At 41.1% G+C, this 19297-nt stretch overlaps 2 protein-coding genes across 10 annotated transcripts in view; one reads left to right on the top strand and one right to left on the bottom strand.

Moving 5' to 3' along the window:
* FANK1 (fibronectin type III and ankyrin repeat domains 1) overlaps positions 1-19297 on the top strand; it is a 173541-nt gene that overhangs the window by 130992 nt on the left and 23252 nt on the right. The gene's annotated exons all lie outside the window — the stretch shown is intronic.
* Positions 2242-19297, bottom strand: part of ADAM12 (ADAM metallopeptidase domain 12) — a 377010-nt gene continuing 359954 nt past the window's right edge. Inside the window, exons 22-23 of the mRNA XM_019034886.4 lie at positions 9524-9654; positions 2242-7174 (exon numbers count right to left, since the gene is read on the bottom strand). Of these exons, the coding sequence (XP_018890431.3) occupies positions 7114-7174; positions 9524-9654 (192 nt within the window). The 3' untranslated portion in view covers positions 2242-7113. The remainder of the gene's footprint in view (positions 7175-9523; positions 9655-19297) is intronic.

Raw genomic sequence — 19297 nt, forward strand, 5'->3', positions numbered from 1 at the left:
GTAGGAATTAACTGCAACCATGTCTGCTGGTTGGGAGCTTAAAGACACAAATGTGGTAGAGCTTCAACTCAGCAAACACACTTCAAAATCAGCAAAAAAGTGAGCACACAGACCACATGAGTCTTATGTCTGCAGAGAGACACTGGTTAACTTGACCCCATGGGAAAACCAGCTACAAAGGTCTGTAGAGGAGTGGATTTTTTTTTTCCTGTAGGGAAAGCCTAATAAAAGGTAATTAAAGCTCTAAAGCTTTTGCTGAGGGGCATAGAGAAAAATCACACAATTTTATTGACGTTAGCAATCAGCTTTATTCCAAAGAGCCCACAGAATATTCGTTTTAGGAATTGGATTTGTGGACCATATATAGTCCATTCCTTAGATATTTCATGAGTGTTTTACCTTTTGTACAAATGCAAATTCCTTTAGATTTGCCAGATTAGGTTTTTAAAACCTCTTTTAAAATTGGAGCACATTTACAACTCTCCAGAGGTCCCTCCTTTGGTTGGTGGTCAATGTTGATGTTCACCTTAGTTTCATTTTTTGGTCTGTTGTAGACTGTATTCACTAGCCTGCTCTATGGAAGGAGTGTGCATCCCTTCTGGTTGACATCAAGCTTGGCAAAACTGCCCACCCTCCTGATCGATATTGAGCCATCCTTATATTCTTGAGATCATCTCCCTGGGTTATGGTGGACTGCAGGATTCTTCATGCTCATATGCTATGTATGTTTGCTCTTTTTCTTCTTTTTACTTAATGAGATTAGAAAGTGGCATATACACTGTTAGAATTTTCCCAAAGAGCAACTCATAGTTTTATTAGCTCTACTTTATTCTAATGAACTTATCCTTAGGTCTACAAATTCATTTCTTCTATTTTTTCCCCTGGGTTTATTTTATTGTTCCTTTTATAACTTTATAGTAGATATTAAATTCCCTTTTTCATCCTTTACAAATTAATTTATAGATTTAGGGCTATGAATTTTCCCCCAGCAGTGCTTTAGTTACATTATCATAGAAGTTTTCTAAACTTTTCTAATGAAAAATTCAACTGGGAGAACTTGCTAAGTACACATTTCGTAGCCCCATCTCTGCTCTCTGAATTGGAATCTTCAGGAAAAGGGCATGAGCAATGGATTTTAATGGGTTTGAACAAGCATCACAAGTGAGTTCTTCTAATTCTAAGAGCTTGAGAATCCCTACCATCACATGTGCTATTAGAAATGTTTTCACTTGCTGTTTTCTAATCTGCAATTCATCTTTGAAAACTAATGAATCAATTCATTTCTAGGGTATGGAATTATTTTTTTGGGAATTTTTATTCCTCCAAGGCACTTGGAAAGACGATATATTCTGTATGTTTGGAGTATCCTGTTTGATATATATCAATTATGTTTGAAGTTCTGTATGTACTAATTTTTGCCAGCTTGTGTGATCATAGGTGGAGAGTGGTGAGAATAAAGACTCCTTCGGCTGGGTGCCGTGGCTCACACCTGTAATTCCAGCATTTTGGGAGGCCAAGGTGGGCGGATCATGAGGTCAGGAGTTTGAGACCAGCCTGGCCAACACAGTGAAACCTCATCTCTACTATAAATACAAAAATTAGCCAGGCGTGGTGGCACGTGTCTGTAATCCCAGCTACTCAGGAGGCTGAGGCAGGAGAATGGCTTCAAGCCAGGAGGCGGAGGTTGCAGTGAGCTGAGATAGCACCATTGCACTCCAGCCCGGGTGACAGAGTGAGACTCCGTCTTAAAAAACAAACAAAAAAAAGACTCCTTTATTCTTGTTAGCATTTTGTATTTGTATTTTTGTATTTTCTGTAGTTTTATTAAGTTGGATGCTGTGTTTTTTAAATAGGTATCTATTTACACTTAGATTTTTCATACCAAATAACTCCGATATTGTCTCTACCACTGCTTGCTTGCTTTTTGGATTTCTTATGTAAATAGATGAGTTTTAAAAAATTAGGTTATACATTCACATTGTTCAAAAATCATATCATGCCCCACCCCCCGTGTTGTGTGTGAGCATATTCCTTCCTGTGCTGTGGTCTCACACGTTCATGAGGTTGGTAGCACACACCCCTTATGCACCCCCACCCTGCCAACCATACTTCTTAGTTTCTTATGTACTGCTCCAAACTTTTCTCAAGCATCTATAAATGAATGAGAATACATTTTTCTACATGAAGGCCTTCCACCAATTTTTGTAACATTCTCAGTAACAAATGAGAGACACATTGATATTTACCTTTATACTATTTATTGGGTTTAGTATTCATAACAATAACTTTTTCTACTGAAATAGCAGGTTGTGTTTACCTGTCGAACCCCAATATGAGAAATGTGTACAAAAGCAACAGACTGTGATAGAAAAAGGTATGTGAAAAAATTAGCAAACCAAAGCATGATAAATGGATGAAGCACTATAAAATTACTTTGCTGGTTTACGTAACTGTATCTTTAATCTGTACTGTGCCAAACAGCCTATAGCCAAGTTTTAAAGAGTTACAGGAACAATTGCTACACATTCAAAGAACAGGCATTCACTGCAGCCTCCTGATTTGACCTGATGGGAGGGACAAGAGAATGAGTCACTCTGCCACCACTTTTCCTGCCTTGGATTTGTAGAGGATTTGTTTTGGTCTAATTTGTTTTTCCTATATCTGCCCTACTAAGGTACCTGCTTATAGGCCATGAAAATAAAACGCCATTCAGCGTTTTTTTTGTAAAGCTAAAATAATCACATGATACTTATTCTTTGGAGGATTTAAAATGTGCTAAATGGAGGACTAAAGAGTTACCTTATAGGAGAATCATGGGGAACAGAGAAACTGCTTTTTGAAGATGATGTGGAAGGTCAGGGTGGGTTACAGGGCATTCAACCTGGAAGAGCTGAATAGCTTTACATTGAGAATTACTTTGTATGTTAAATCTTCTGGCCATCATTATCCATTATTGGATATTTTAACAATTTTATAGTTATTCTTAATTTTTCTCATATGAAACTGTAATGGCTGTACTAGAAGCTGCCATTACTGTTCCAAAAAGTAAAGGGGATTTTCTCTACAAAAGGAAAGAAAATGGCACATTCACATGTAGGTAAGTAGCTTCTGGAAACATCCTCACTGCACAGAAATGGTTCTCAGCATGGGGCTCCCAAACTTTCTTTTAGAGTGTCATTTGTTTTAGTATCAGAGTTTTCAAATAGGTTTAAAAGCAGTAGATGTCAATAGGAACTTTAAGGTGAGTCAAGATAATTTTGTAATTAAGTTGATTTTCTATGGCTAACTTCCCCTTCTAATTAGAACAAGACATTGGGTGAGAGGTCCTCTGCTGGACTTAGGCTGGTGGGGTTGCTCTGGGCTGCAGCCCTGGAGAAGGCTGGGCTTTGGGCATCCCTTGGGTGGGCCTTGTAGGGATAGCCACACACTGCAGCACTCACCACTTTGGCCGATCTAAAGTAGCAATGGAAGTAGTGATTTGACTGTCAAACTGGAGATGCATCGGCCTGTGGTTTGACCTGGGAAAAAGGGGCTTGTGTCTGGGTGATAGGGAAAGGTAAACAGATGTATTAGCCACTGGCTTCGTGTGGGCAGCTGTGTTGAATCAGCCTGCTGCTGAGTCACAGGGAGTAACTGCAGTTGCCTAGGGCTGGCTTCTAGCATGGAGAGGAGAAGAAAAGGGGTCCTGCAATGTCCCCCAGCAGCCTGTCATAGTGTGTGAAACTCCTAGCCTGAGAGCCCCACCTCTGGTCAGCACTAGTGTTGGGAGACTTCTGGGAGGGTTTGTGACTTTCAGCTGGGGTAACTGGTGTCTGGCTGGGGCCATCTTGAGCGCAGTGAGGAAGGATCTCCAGCCTGAGTGTGCCGTGGGCCCCCCGAATACATAGGGGAGCCCTGCAAAGCAGTTTTGAAATTAGTACATCTCACGAGGAAAGTCTGCAAGAGGTCGGGGTGCATGAGAAAGATCTGGCCCTGCTGCCCTGGCGCCACCTTGTGCCCTTTCTGCTGCTGGGGGGTCTCATTGGCTCAGAGTGCTTAGTAAACATCAGTGGCGAGGGGGCAGGAGGATGCTCAGCCCTGCCAGTCGGCCCAGCACCAGGCTCTTTTTAGCACCGTGGAGACCATAGGCTCCTTAAGAACATTTTGACACAGTTTTAGCAGTTTTTTTTTTTTTTTGAGGATGCATTGATGTATTGATTTGCCAGGGAACAATGGCCTATAGTTCAGCCTGAGAATTCTCATAAAGTTAAGAAGGCATAAAAATGCTCCCCCCGAGACTCGTCAGGAGTATTGACTCTCCTACAGTTTAATTTGCTGCTTTTGTGGTTTCTGTGATATCATCCCACATGTGTAAGCTGGAAAAATCCACGCTGTGAAGTGTAACCTCCTGTGTGTATTTCCACAATGGAGAATGTTAGGCTTCGTTTCCCTCGGTTGCTACACATCTGATTACATGTGTCAGGAAAACAAACTTAAAAAATTTCAGGAGACAAACCTTTCAGCAGAATTGCCTGGAACCCATGAAGTGAGGTCATAGAACCTACAACTATAATAAGCTGTAGGAAGAAAAGTAGCCTCTGGGCTACTTTGTGTCTAGTCTCATTGACTTTCCAGGTGATGGCCCTACAAAACGCAAACCACCTCTATTATTCATGCCTATACAGTCTTTTAAAAAAATACTAGATTGCCATTGAAATATAAGTATTGATTTTTTTTGTTTTGAGGATATAAAAAAGAATACTCCACCCCCTGCCTCCTCCAACCACAAAACACCCTGGTTATTGGCTCCTAAGTTATGTTAAAATGGAATTTGCTGCTAAATATGCTTCACTTGATAAATACTGCATCTTGGAAGGATTAATACTGTCCATATTGTAAGGGAATATTAGTTTAAATATGTTCTTATTCAGAAATAAAATGCATGGCTCTATAATAACACATTAGTACTGTAGAGATAAGAATGTGTCATCAGCCATGACCCCTAAGTGGCCATTGATGACATGGCATAAGATCACAGTTTTAACCTCCTTTAATATCAAACTCTTCCTGGCTCTCTGAAATAGAAGCATAGGAATTACAGCTAAGAACAAACAAACAGCAAAAGAAAAACTCAGTTCATATCCTCTTATAATTGGAGGAAGGGCTAACATGCCAGATCTAAGGATTTGGGCATCTAAAAAGACAATGCCCACGTAATGCACCATAAAATTCTGTAAACCTTTTTATATATGTTTGGCTTTAGTACAGTTACCAAGTGTAATCAGTTACAGTAATTCTGTATGTATCTCAGCAGTATTATTTTCCAACATGGCTTTACATTTTTAAGAACTTAATAACTACAGAATAAACAGATACATGCTATACGAGTTGGAATGTATTAGAGCTGGGTTCCCTTTTGTGTGTGTTTGTGTTACGTGTTTAGTTTATCCATAGTCATGAATACTATGTTGCCTAGATACAGTGGGGAACACCGGGAAAGTGAAATGCAGTTTTGTTTTCTGGGAGGCAAACCAAGATTCTTGGTACATATTTTTCTGTTTCAAGGCATAGGAAAACTGTTGACCCCCAAAAGAAGGCTTTCTCATAAAACACTCAGAGTGAATTATGTAACTGTTGTCAATTGTCTTCTAATGTGAAAACCAGTCCAGAAGACAGAGGCATCATGGCATTTTACCTTATCTGAGTATTTTTGTATTTCTCATGCCATTAGTCACTTTAAAGACCTTGTGAAACATGGCTCCCTAGTCAGGCATTTGAAGAGTGAAAAGTTCAAGGGGATGCTGCCCAAGCCAGCATCTCATAATATTTAGGAAGTTGATAAGCAAGTTGATTTCCTTATCACATTCTGTGATGCTCAACAGGTAGGTTGCAAGTGTTTAAGAAATAGGTTCAGACTCTGTTAAAAGCATCTTTTAAAGATTCCTGCAGCCAAGTTGGAAAAAGAGGATGCCCCATAGAGAAGGTTCTTTGTCCAATATCTACGAATAATGATAGCAGACATGAACTATACCCATGAACATCACATTCCATTGGTTGTAGTTTTTGCAAGCATAAAGAGTCTGCCTAATTGTTAATAAGTTGAACCTTGCAGTAAACAGACTTGATTGACTAGATCTGGTTAATGGTTCACATCTGAAAATAGTTGTGGTCCCATGGAAAGCCTCATCTGTCTGAATACAGGATCATTGTATTACAGTTTGTGGTGATTTGCTCGGCTCCAAGCAGTATAGGGAGGTGGCAGTTTGCAGTGCCTGGGCAGTAGGTTTCTTACGGAAACACCACCTTTCCCAAGCTAAATAACCTACTGGTGGCAGTGCTCTAGAAAGGACAGCGAGAAAAAGAAGTGCTTGGCATTTCTATCAAGCACCGCCTTGAGTGACACTAGAGACCCCTTCCAAACATGCTCACGGCTGGTCAGCTCAGGGTCAAGTTCTGGCTTGTCTAGTGTTCCAGTCTCTATCCTGGTGTGGCTACACCTTAAGATTCCTGTCTGCAACCCAGGTTCTCACCAAAGCTTCCTGGCCAGAAGCCAGATTTCTTCCAGCTGTCCCTGGGAGCCTGCCTGCCAGTTGTCAAGGGACACAGGGCCTCCCTGAAAGCCAAACACAGCCTGGACCTGAAGCCCCTTGGCTCTGGCCTGAGATGGGGAATCCAGAAAATCAACTGAGGTTCTACTTGGGATCTCTTGAGCTGCATCTGGTACCATAAGCACAGCTTGGGGTAGTTGGGGGACTGCTTTCCAATAAGGCCTTGATCAGAAAGCAAACACATCCTGTCCAGAATCCCATCAAGCAGGATATTTCAAGTTCACTAAAATACTAAAAGCACAACAAGCCTTCCTGCCATGGAAAACTCAGTGATGGTAAAAATGCCTACTACAGCGCACTGCACTGTAATCAACATTCTGCATAAATTAATAATTTACAAGTACCTGAGCAAGTAGACAGAGCACCATAGCACAGCACAGCACTGACGGCAGTAGCTCAAAGTTCTTATAGTAATGATGTTTTAAACATTAAAAAAAAATCCTAAAAGTTGGTACAAAAAACTCCAACTGGAGCTGAAAGATAGTGCAAACTTCTGTCTTCACTGTTGAAAAAAGGTGTCGGCTTCTCACTTAATATAGGCGGTGTGGGTGGATCTGGGCACTTGGTGTGGATATTGCGGAGCAGGTCTGAATGAAGAGAGGAGAAAAAAAAATGATCAGAGACCCTGAGAAGTGATTCTGAGGATAGAGAGGTCTGGGGTTGGAGATGTATTCTGATAGTCTGAAGGGTTTTCTGTGTCAGATACCACTGCCCCTCATAACGGGGGCGGGAGACCTGTCTCCAAAGCCGCACTTCCCACCCACAAGTCAACTCTAGACCAGCACTGTCCCACAGAAAAAATGTGAGCTACACAAGAAATTTTAAATTTTCTAGTAGCCACATGAAAAAAGTAAAGAGAAAGGTGCAATTAATTTTAGTAATACATTTAACTCAGTATACCTAGAGGATTATTTCAACAGGTCATCATCAATAGAAAAAAATGGATAGTTGACATTTTAGGGTACTAAGTCTTCAAGATACAGTAAGACTTTTACCAGGCGCAACATGCCTAGCAGTCCCTGCATCCCACAGCACAGCTCCAGAGAACAGGGAGCAAAGGTGGGCACCCAGTATCCCTAAAAAATGAAATGTGCAGGACAGGACCAAAATCGGCAACTGACAGAGGTAAGATTGGCCACAGCTTGAGGGCATTTAAGAAAAAGGGCTTCCCCTCATTGTTTTCATGTAAAGTAGTGTTTCTTCCTCAAATAGAACAAGAAAAATAACTTCAAGATCAACATGCAAACCACAATGAAATAATTAGGATGCTATGCAATTTTTCTCTATTTATGAAGTCGGGAATTAAACAATTGTCCTGACCCTTTGACCGCCTTTATCTCTGAGATTTATTAAGCAGCAATTTCTTTCACGGGCCAAACATTCTTCCCAAGAGCTGTAATGAAATCACTCCAGTGTGTCTTCTCCTTCAGAGATACAGGATTACTGAACCCAGGGCCTGGCCAACACAGTACCTTTGGTTCTTTTGAGCTCACAAAGCAGGCTTCCTGCCAAGAGGGCATGTGTGTCAGAAGAGTACTTTGGCTGTGGGTTTAACTCATCTGTGTGCTGGTAAATGTTGAACAGCCCATGGGGTTGGGGGCAGGAAAGCCTGATTTGCAGTATTTGCCAATGTCCATGGTGTAAATACTCCCCCTGTGGCTGGTTTCAAGCTACACCTGACATCACTAAACATGGAAGAGATGCAGGCAGCTACCATGACCTAGGTTTTCTGCCATACAGAAATAATGGATGAGTGCAATCTCAAGAGCAATGGAGAAAAATGTGAAGTGAGTTTTGAGCACTTATTACCTTTGTTTCTAATATAAAATATCATAAATTTGTATAATTTAATCCTTAATATTGGCTAGGTTTAACACCTAGCTTGCAAAATTCCTGGAAATTTGTTATCTCTCACCAACCAGGGTAAGCTGGCTCCCCTACACCATGGGGTTAGCCTCCCAGCATAAGTTGGGATTGAGGTCTCTGCCTTCCTAGTGGACCAAGCAGGATAAGCTGTGAAAGGTGATTCCTTTTGCCCATTGTCCCTGGTTTCCCAGTGTCCTGCTGCCAGGCAGCTGCTTTCCCTTACTCCCCATATGTCCCTTGCTCCAGCTGTATGCCTCCAACCCGACTAATGTCTCAGGACCTCAGGAACTGGGCAGATTCTGCTGAGAGTTGTGGAGATGGGCATTGAGATGGTCTGAATCTGTGTTCCTGCCCCAGTCTCACATCAAATTGTAATCCCCAAAGTTGAAGGTGGGGCCTTGTGAGAGGTGACTAGATCCTTCATGAATGGTTTAGTACCATCTCCTTGGTTCTAAGTGATAGGAGTTCTCATTAAATCTGGTTGTTTAAAAGTGTATGGCACCTCCCCTTTTTCTCTTTCTCCTGCTCCAGCCATGTGAAGTGCTGGCTCCCCCTTCCGCCATGATTGTAAGTTTCCTGAGGCCTCCCCGGAAGCATATGCTGCCATACTTCCTGTACAACCTTCCTGTACAACCTACAGAACTGTGAGCCAATTGAACCTCTTTTCTTTATGAATTACCCAGTCTTCGATATTTCTTTATAGCAATGTGAGAACAGACTAACACAGGTGTCCAGTCTTCATACTGTCATGCTACTTGGTAGCTCCTCTTTTTCTTTGTGTCTTACAGGCCTGGCTTTCTGAGGTACTGTAGTTTTATGACATCTTGATTTGCTCTCTTAGGTCCACTGTGGCTGTTGATAGGCACTGTGTGCCAATGCCTGTGATTATAAGCTCACGTGGACTGCTTCCTTCCTGGTAATTGTCATGTCTATTTTACGGTATTCCCAGTTGTAGGGAGAGCAGGAAGCACGGCCTAGACTACCACACCCCTGTCCTGGCTTGGATTAGTCGTGGTTGGTCCCATAAGAGTTTGAGAGAGAAAGAGATGGGCATGGCATGTCACACAAACCTGAGGGGTGCCAGGCAGAGCCCAGTCTCCCGTTGTCCTGGGGTCCTGGCCAAGGCATGAGTGAGCCGAGTTGTTCTGGCCAGAGGATCTGCAGGCAGAGGCTTCTGAGGGGGGTTTGGCTTACAGGTCCCCTGCAATAAACATAGGGTTAGGCAGGGTCACTTTCCAGGAGCCAGCAGAGGCCCCTGAGAAGCAGGGCCTGCCACTTGGCACAGGCCTTGCTTCCTGAATATCATCCTCTCACCATACAAGGTGGGTGGAGGCTGACCTCTGTTAATCTTCTTGCCAAAATTTTCTGTAACATTTAAGACTTATCCATGGATCGTAGTTATAAACACTCAACTACGGGGCTTCTGGACTGCCCCTGGGCCCTGGGGTAGCGTTGATGTTGGGGTTTCTCTGTCAGTGTCACCCTGAGGATACACACTTTCCTGTGCTTTTAGTTAGGCGGCTTCTCTGTTCACCCTAAAATAAGAAGTTGGTGAAAATCTTTTCAAACATCACATTCGTTTCTTCAGTTTTGCCAACATCACATAGCAGGACTCGTTCATCTGTGGGTGGATGAGATGGTGAGGATGGTTGTGCTCAGTCTGCCATGTGCAGGCGCTGTTCCACATGTTGCTCTGATGGCTCTGCGAAATGCACTGAAGTTCTTCCACTAGATACTTTCTCATAAGCTCAAAGAATTGATGCAGTGGTCTGAGGGGCAAGTCAAGCTTTGTAAACACACTAAGGGGCAGGGCTGTGTTGACCAGAAGCCAGTGTGAGGGAGCTGGCCAGGGAAGGTAGGGTTATTCCACGCTGGCTTTTAGCCAAAAATGATGCCTTGGGACTTGTGCAAGTCACTTGACCTCTTTCTCTGGAAAATGTGGGGAAAAAGACCTATCTCAGCATTGTTATGAGGATTAAAGAAAATAATGCATAGGAAGTTCCCAGCACACAGATAATAGTTATTAATATCAGCATTCCTTCATGCCGCAATTTAAAAATGTTTAGTAGAAGTAGAAGAAAAACGGCGGGGCGTGGTAGCTCATGCCTGTAACTCCAGCACTTTGGGAGGCCGAGGCGGGCGGATCACCTGAGGTCAGGAGTTTGAGACCAGCCTGGCCAACATGCTGAAACTCCGTCTCTATTAAAAATACCAAAAATTAGCCTAGCACGGTGGCACATGCCTGTAATCCCAGGCTACGCAGGAGGCTGAGGCAGGAGAATCGCTTGAACCCGGGAGGCAGAGGTTGCAGTGAGCTGACTGCACTCCAGCCTAGGTGACAGAGTGAGACTCTGTCTCAAAAAAAAAAAAAAGTAAGAACACATGCCCCTTTTTTTCGTGGGGCCCCTCCTGTGGATACCCATGAGAGAGGGGTTCATTGGAGCTGTGTCCAGAAGTCAGTAAGTGTTGGACACATCTCTGCTCTTGGCCCCAGGTGAATGTGGGTGCCATGTCTTGTCTTTGAAGCCCGGAAACACTCACGAATGCACAGAATGTCTGTTGGAAATGGTGCTAGAACCTCCAGGGAGACAGAACACCCCTAATAACCAAGTGCTTCAATTCACCATCATAGGACCCAGTATATATCTAGCAACACTCAACAATGATTTCAAACACTTGAGTTGAATTTCTCTCACAGTGCCTATCATATGAAAATTACATTTATTTAGCAGTTGGGGCTCAGCTGAAAGAATGCAACAATATAATCACCATTTAACATATCTTTGTAAAGCAAAGGAAGCTACCACAGAAGTTTGTAAATCACAAGTGTCCACAGGTGTGTGGAAGATAAGCTGAGTTGGAACAACGGACACATTGGGCTAGGAAAAAGTCCCTGAACAAGGGAGAGACTTAGAAGTGATATTTCTACATTAGTTTTCATTAAAAGAAACATTAAATAGAAAAAATTCCCTAGCTAGGAATAAAGGCCATATAATGTGCCCAAGAGCATGGATTGTTTATATATTCAACCAGTTCCACATACACACACAGTATCCTCACTGGTGGAGCAGGGATGATCATAGTCCCTTCCTCCCGGGTGGACGTGAGAGTTAAATGAGATATTGAGGCTCCTAGCACAGGGCCTGGCATGCAATATAACCCATAAGTGTTAGCTGCTGCTGGATTACAACTATTATTAATGGAGTGAATTTACCACCAAAAAGCACCATAACCCTACCAACAAACTTTGGATAATTAACTAAGGTAACAAATCAAGCTCCCCTTCCTATAGATAACAGAAAACTGTGAGCAAGACATTAGTGTGTCATGTAAAAATGGATGTATGCACTCATCAAATTGAAATAATTAGCAATACTAGTTTTGCTGCTAAGTATGACTAAGCTGTCTTGGCAATAAAGAATAACGTCAGGTTTTTATTGCAATGCTGGAGAAAAAGTGAGGTATGTATCACAATATATTTGGATTTATCATGGAAACATAGGATATAGTTAGGTTAGCCATTCATTCTAGTTTGCCTGGGACATTCCCAATTTATGTTTATTGTCCTGTTTAATTATTAATCACACTCTCTCAGGCATGTCTCCTACTTGAGAAGATAAATTTTATGGTCACCATAGTGATGAAAACCCAAATGACTGAGATGCGATTGAAGGGTCTGACCTCCAACCTGGGGATCAGCGCAGGCACCATCTGCTTCCTCCAGCCATGGCCAGGACATGGTTTGGATGGAAGCATGAGACAGGTTGCAAGCAAAGATGTTGCCTAGGTAAGATGCTGGCTTCCTGCCAGGGCTTAACTGGGACAGAATGGCCATGGAACAGTGGGGATTAGTCCAAGAAGATGTGCCTTCACTCCTTAGACATTAGGCATGGAGGTGTGGAACCTATGATGCAAGAAGCACCAGCTGCACATTTTGACCCTGGAGGAAGGGATGAAATTGCCATGCTGTCTTCTAGGTGTTGCTTTTCATTCTGCCTTTGCAAAACCTAAACCTGAACCTCTCCCAGAGAAGTCCAGTGTGATCACCAAGCATCATCTGAAGGGAGCTGAGAAATGACTCTAAGCAGATTGCTCACACACGATAAACATTTCTTTAAATCTATTTTCATTTTAAACAAGGAAATGAAGAATTCAAACCTCATTCTTATGCCCTCTTAACTTCTTCCAGATATTGAAGAAAAATCCAGGTATGCTATTAAATAGGGCTGTTCCATTCTTCTATATTCTGCTCATGTTCTGGCAATAGCCACATATTTCAAAATTTTTAGAGGTTTCAAAACAATTTTAAATCCAAATATAACCACTATGCCTTGACCAGCATCATGAAGTCTCAGCTGTTATCAACTTCACATGGTAAACGAGAGTAAACATGCCCTGCTTATCCAGAGAAATCTCTGCAGGAAGACTGGAATTCATCACAGGAAAATGCCAGCGATGCCCCAGAGATCCCTGACGAGCTCATGCAGGGCTGGGGCGGCATCAATATGTTGCACTGTGCAAATTCGGTCTACCTCTAGCTAAAAACAATTGTGGGAATTATGGCTATAGATCAGAATATAAATGTCATAAACCCTAATGTAGGTATCATGGAACTCGCCAAAGTTGACAGGCGGGTCTTCCATTTCCAGTAACATGGCAGGCTCTGTTGTTGTGCCCTACCCCTTCTCTGATAACCACCAAGAGTTACAAGACAGCAAAAGTTTTAAGTCTAAGTGAAAGCAGCAGCTTGGAGAGGGGGTAGTAACTGAAGATGGAGGCATCTGCCAAGTTAGGGAAACCTAAATGTGGGTTTTGATACTCTTTCACAGTGAGGAATACAGAAATCCAACCAAGGTCAAGACATATGGGCAGAAACCAAATGTCCAAGTTGAATGAGAGATAATTCTCTTCCCGACTCCTCTCCATTCAAGTTGGGCTCTACAGACAAGACCTCAGGTTAAGAATCTTCTAGAAGTAAATACATACTATAATCTATCCCCAGGATACTACAAGGAGCATTCTACTGGTGCTGGACAGACCGACGGAGAAAAATAAACCTGTCACCACAAATTGTCCTTGAGGACTTGAAGCTGAAATCACATCACCTGGGTATTTCAATAAGCTCCAAGCCATTTTAAAGTGGTCTCAAACTGGTACTGCCTCCAGGCACCTGGCAGAGGCAAAATAGCCCTTTATGGAAGAACACACCTGCATCCTAGGCCTTGAAGAACTATAATTTAAAAAAGTGAACTCATGGGGAAAAAAAAAAAAGCGTACAGGGAAACAAGGAACCAGGAGTGAGAAGTGATAGAATCTTCAGCAGTAACATATCCAAAGACTTCAGATTTGGGTATTATTGGAAAAAGTTTTCTTACTATGTTTAAAGAAGTACAAGACAAGCTAGCATAGTTGAATTAGAACCAAAGAGAACTTCTAGAAGCAAAAAAAAGTACAACATAGATGAGTGCAAATTGCACGAAGGTAAGTACAGTTTGATACCACTTACGTAAAGTTTAAAACAGGAAACACTATATTCATGGATACATATTTATACAAAAATATTCAAAATATTAAATAAGCAAACTTACGACAGTGCTTGTATCTGGAGGGAGGCTAATGTAGTGACTTTAATGTTTCACTTCTTTTGAAAAAGGATATTATATATTATATATCTGAAACTTAAATAGGCATATACATCTAGAAAGATGTAAAACTGGTTATTTCTATGTAGAATAAATGTGAGTAAATTTTAGTTTTTACTTTTCTATATTTTAAATATTTTAAAAACAAAAAATAACTTCAATCTTTGGGCTAAGGAGGAAAACAGAAGAGAATATATAGACTATTTTAAAAATACACACTACAAATTGGAACCAGTGAGCAAGGTGTAAAACAATGTTTAGAGGAAAGTTCTTAATAATATTTTCATGTAACTGTCACAAAGTCCCAAAAGGCAAGTGCTATTATTTCACATTTGTAGAGGGGACATTAAAGTGATGTTTCCAAGATCTAATGGTAGCAAGAGGAAGATCATATAAGACCTTGAGCTGGTTGAAGGTAGGGGAGAATGAGAAACCAGACAAATCTAATAAAACATAGGCCAATCAAGGACAAATAAAATAAATGGTATTAAGGATTACTAGGTGGTCATCTAGAAAAAAATAAAATTTGATTATTTATACACTAAATGGGATTGATTCGGGAAACAGACACATGGAGAACAAAAAAAAAAAGCAGGGTGAGGCAATGGCCCACCTGGGAGTGACACGGAGCCAAGGGAACCCCCACCATGGGAAGTGGTACAAGAAAAACTGAGGCTACTGGGGTCTGGAGCAGACCCCCAGCAAATTGCAGCAGCCTTACAGAAGAGTGGCCAGACTGTTAAACAGAAAACAACAATAACCCCATCCAAAGGTCAGCAACCTCAAAGATCAAAGGTAGATAAGCCCACAAAGATGAGAAAGAATCAACACAAAAACACTGAAAACTCAAAAAGCCAGAGTGCCACTTTTTCTCCAAATCATGGCAACACCTCTCCAGCAAGTGTAAAGAACTGGGCTGGGGCTGAGATGGCTGACATGATAGAAGTAGGCTTGAGAAGGTGGGTAATAAAGAACTTTGCTGAGCTGAAGGAGCATGTGGTAACCCAATTCAAAGAAGCTAGGAATCATGATAAAACAATAAAGGAGCTGACAGCCAAAATAGTTTAGAGAGGAACATAACTGGCCTGTTAGAGCTAAAAAACACACTATATGAACTTCACAATCACAAGTATTAACAGCAGAATAGATGAAGCAGAGGAAAAAATCTCAGAGCTTGAAGACTATCCTTCTGAAATAAGATGGGCAGACAAGAATAGAGAAAAAATAATGAAAAGGAGTGAACAGAAGGTCTTGAGAAATATGGGATTATGTAAAGGGACCAAATCTACAAGTGATTGGGGTACCCAAAAGAGACGGGCAGAACAGAGCCCCCCCAGCAAATTGCAGCAGCCTTACGGAAGAGTGGCCAGACTGTTAAACAGAAAACGACCCACAAAAATCCCATCCAAAGGTGTCACCAACCTCGAAGATCAAAGGTAGATAAGCTCACAAAGATGGAAAACATACTTCAGGATATAATCCAGGATAACTTCCCCTACCTGGCAAGATAGGCCAACATTCAAATTCAGGAAATCCAGAGAAGGTAAGATACTCCATGAGAAGATCAACCCCAAGACACATAATCATCAGATTTTCCAAGGTCAAAATGAAAGAAAAAATGTTAAGGGCAGCCAGAGAGAAAAACCAGGTCCCCTACAAAGGAAAGCCTATCAGACTAACAGCAGACCTCCCAGTGGAAACCCAATAAGCTAGAAGAGATTGGGGACCAATATTCAACATTCTTTAAAGACTTTCCAACCCAGAATTTCATATCTGGCCCAATATCTTCTAGATAATGAAGAAAGACCCATTGGTGTGCTGTCTTCAAGAAACTCATCTCATGTGCAAAGACACACACAGGCTCAAAACAAAGGGATGGAGGAAAACTTACCAGGCAAATGGAAAACAGAAAAAAGTAGGGGTTGCAATCCTAGTTTCTGACAAAACAGACTTTAAACCAACAAAGATCAAAAAAAGAAAAGGGCATTGCATAATGGTAAAGAGTTCAATAAGAAGAGCTAACTATCCTAAATATATGTGCATCTTATACCACCCAGATTCAGAGAGCAAATTCTTAGAGACCTGCAGACTTTAACACCCACCTGACAATATTAGACAAAATCAACAAAGACATGCAGGACTTGAACTCAGCTCTGGAGCAAGTGGATCTGTTATACATCTACAGAACTGTCCACCCAAAACCAACAATCTACATTCTTATTACTACACAGCACTTACTCTAAAATTGATCACATAATCAGAAGTAAAACACTCCTCAGCTAATGCAAAAGAACTGAAATCATAACAGTCTGTCAAACCACAGCGTAATCAAATTAAAGCTTAAGATTAAGAAATTCACTCAAAACCACACAACTCCATGGAACCTGAACAACCTGCTCCTGAATCACTCTTGGGTAAATAATGAAATTAAGGCAGAAATCAAAAAGTTCTTTGAAACTAATGAGAACAAAGAGCCAACATACCAGAATCTCTGAGAAGCAGCTAAAGCAGAAGAGGGAAAGGTATAGCACTAAATGCCCACATCAAAAAGCTAGAAAGATCAAGTTAACAACCTAACATCACAGCTAAAAGAACTAGAGAAACAAGAGCAAACCCCAAAGCTAGCAGAAGACAAGAAATAACCAAGATCAGAGTGGAACTGAAGGAGATAGACATGAAAAACCCTTCAAAAAATCAGTGAATCCAGGAGCTAGTTTTTTTGAAAAAATTACTAAAATAGACCACTAGCTAGACTAAAAAGAGAAGAATCAAATAGACACAATCAGAAATGATAAGGGGGATATCACCATTGATCCCAGAGAAATACAACTATCAGAGAATACTATAAACACCTCTATGCACATAAACTAGAAAATCTAGAGCACATACAGTCTCTGAGACTGAACCAGGAAGAAACTGAATCCCTGAATAGGCCAATAATGAGTTCTGAAATTGAGGCAGTAGTAAATAGCCTACCAACCAAACAAAACCCAGGACCAGACAGATTCACAGCTGAACTCTACAAGAGGTAGAAAATAAAGCTGGTACCATTTCTACTGAGACTATTCCAAAAAAATTGGAAAGAAGAGACTCCTCTCTAACTAATTCTGCGAGGCCAACAGCATCCTGGTACCAACACCTGGCAGAGATAAAAGAAAACCTCAGGCCAATATCCTTGATGAACATTGATGCAAAAATCCTCAACAAAATGCAGGCAAACACAATCTGGCAGCACATCAAAAAGCTTATCCACCACAATCAAGTAGGCTTCGTCCCAAGATGCAAGGTTGGTTTGGGATATGCAAATCAATAAATGTGATTCATCACATAAACAGAACTAGAGACAAAAACCATATGATTATCTCAATAGATGCAGAAAAGGTCTTCAATAAAATTCACCCCATAATATAAAAAACTCCCAATAAACTAGGTATTAAAGGAACATACCTCAAAATAATAGCCATCTATGACAAACCCACAGCTAATATCCTGAATGAGTAAAAGCTGGAAGCTTTCCCCTTCAAAAGCAGCACAAGACAAGATGCCCTCTCTCACCACTCCTAGTCAACATAGTATTGGAAGTTCTGGGAAGGGCAATCAGGCAAGAGAAAGGAAGTGTATTCAAATAGGAAGAGAGGAAGTCAAACTAACTTTGTTTGCAGATGACGTGATCCTATATCTTGAAAACCCCATTGTCTTAGCCAAAAGCTTCTTGAGCAACTTCAACAAAGTCTCAGTATATAAAATCAATGTGCAAAAATTGCTAGCATTCCTATACACCAACAGGCAAGTCAACAGCCAAATCATGAATGAACTCCCATTCAGAATTGCCACAAAAATAATAAAATACCTAGGAATGCAGCTACAAGGGACGTGAAGGACCTCTTCAAGGATAACTACACCACTGCTCAAAGAAATCAGAGGACATAAACAAATGGAAAAGCATTCCATGCTTATGGAAAGAAGCAATATGAAAATGGCCATACTGCCCAAATAGAATCAATGCTATCCCCATCAAACTACTATTGACATTCTTCACCAAATTAGAAAAAACTAAAAATTCACATGGAACCCCAAAAGAGCCCAAATAGCCAAGACAATCCTAAGCAAAAAGAACAAAGCTGGAGGCATCATGCTACCTGACTTCAAACTATACTACAAAGCTATGGTAACCAAAATGGCATGGTACTGATACAGACACATAGACCAATGGAACAAAATAGAGAACCCAGGAATAAGACTGCACGCCTACAACCATCTGATCTTCAACAAACCTGAGAAAAAGCAATGGGGAAAGGATTCCCTATTTAATAAATAGTCTGGAAGAACTGGATAGCCATATGCAGAAAATTGAAGCTGGACCCCTTCCTTACACCATATACAAAAATAAACTCAGGATTGATTAAAGACTTACATATAAAACCGAAAACTATAAAAACCTAGGAGAAAATCTAGGCAATACCATTGAGGACATAGGCATGCGAAAAGATTTCATGACGACGTCAAGAGCAAAAATTGACAAATGGGATCTAATTAAAGAGTGTCTGCAGCAAAAGAGACACAGAATGAACAACCTACAGAATGGGAGAAAGTTTTTCAATCTATCCATCTGACAAAGGTCTAATAGCTAGCATCTATAAGGAATTTAAAATTACAAGAAAACAAGACCAGTAAAAAGTGGGCAAAAGACATGAACAGACACTTCTCAAAAGAAGACATTCATGGAGCCAACAAACATGAAAAAAAGCTCAACATCACTGATCATTAGAGAAATGCAAATCAAAACCACAATGAGCTACCATCTCATGCCAGTCAGAATGGCAATTATTAAAAAGTTAACAGATGCTAGAAAGGTTGCAGAGCAAAACGAATGCTTTTACACTGTTGGTGGGAGTGTAAATTAGTTCAACCATTGTGGAAGACAGTGTGATGATTCCTCAAAGACCTAGCAGCAGAGATGCCATTTGACCCAGGAATCCCGTTATTGGGTATATACCCAAAGGAATAGAAATCATTCTATTATATGCGCATGCATATGTTCACTGCAGCACTATTCACAATAGCAAAGACATGGAATCAACCTAAGTGCCCATCAGTGATATACTGGGTAAGAAAATGTGGTAAATATACACCATGGAATACTATGCAGCCATAAGAAGGAATGAGATCATGTCTTTTGCAGGGACATGGATGGAGCTGGAG

The sequence above is a fragment of the Gorilla gorilla genome, chromosome 8 (genome assembly GCF_029281585.2).
Source record: "Gorilla gorilla gorilla isolate KB3781 chromosome 8, NHGRI_mGorGor1-v2.1_pri, whole genome shotgun sequence".
Classification (NCBI taxonomy): Eukaryota; Metazoa; Chordata; class Mammalia; order Primates; family Hominidae; genus Gorilla; species Gorilla gorilla.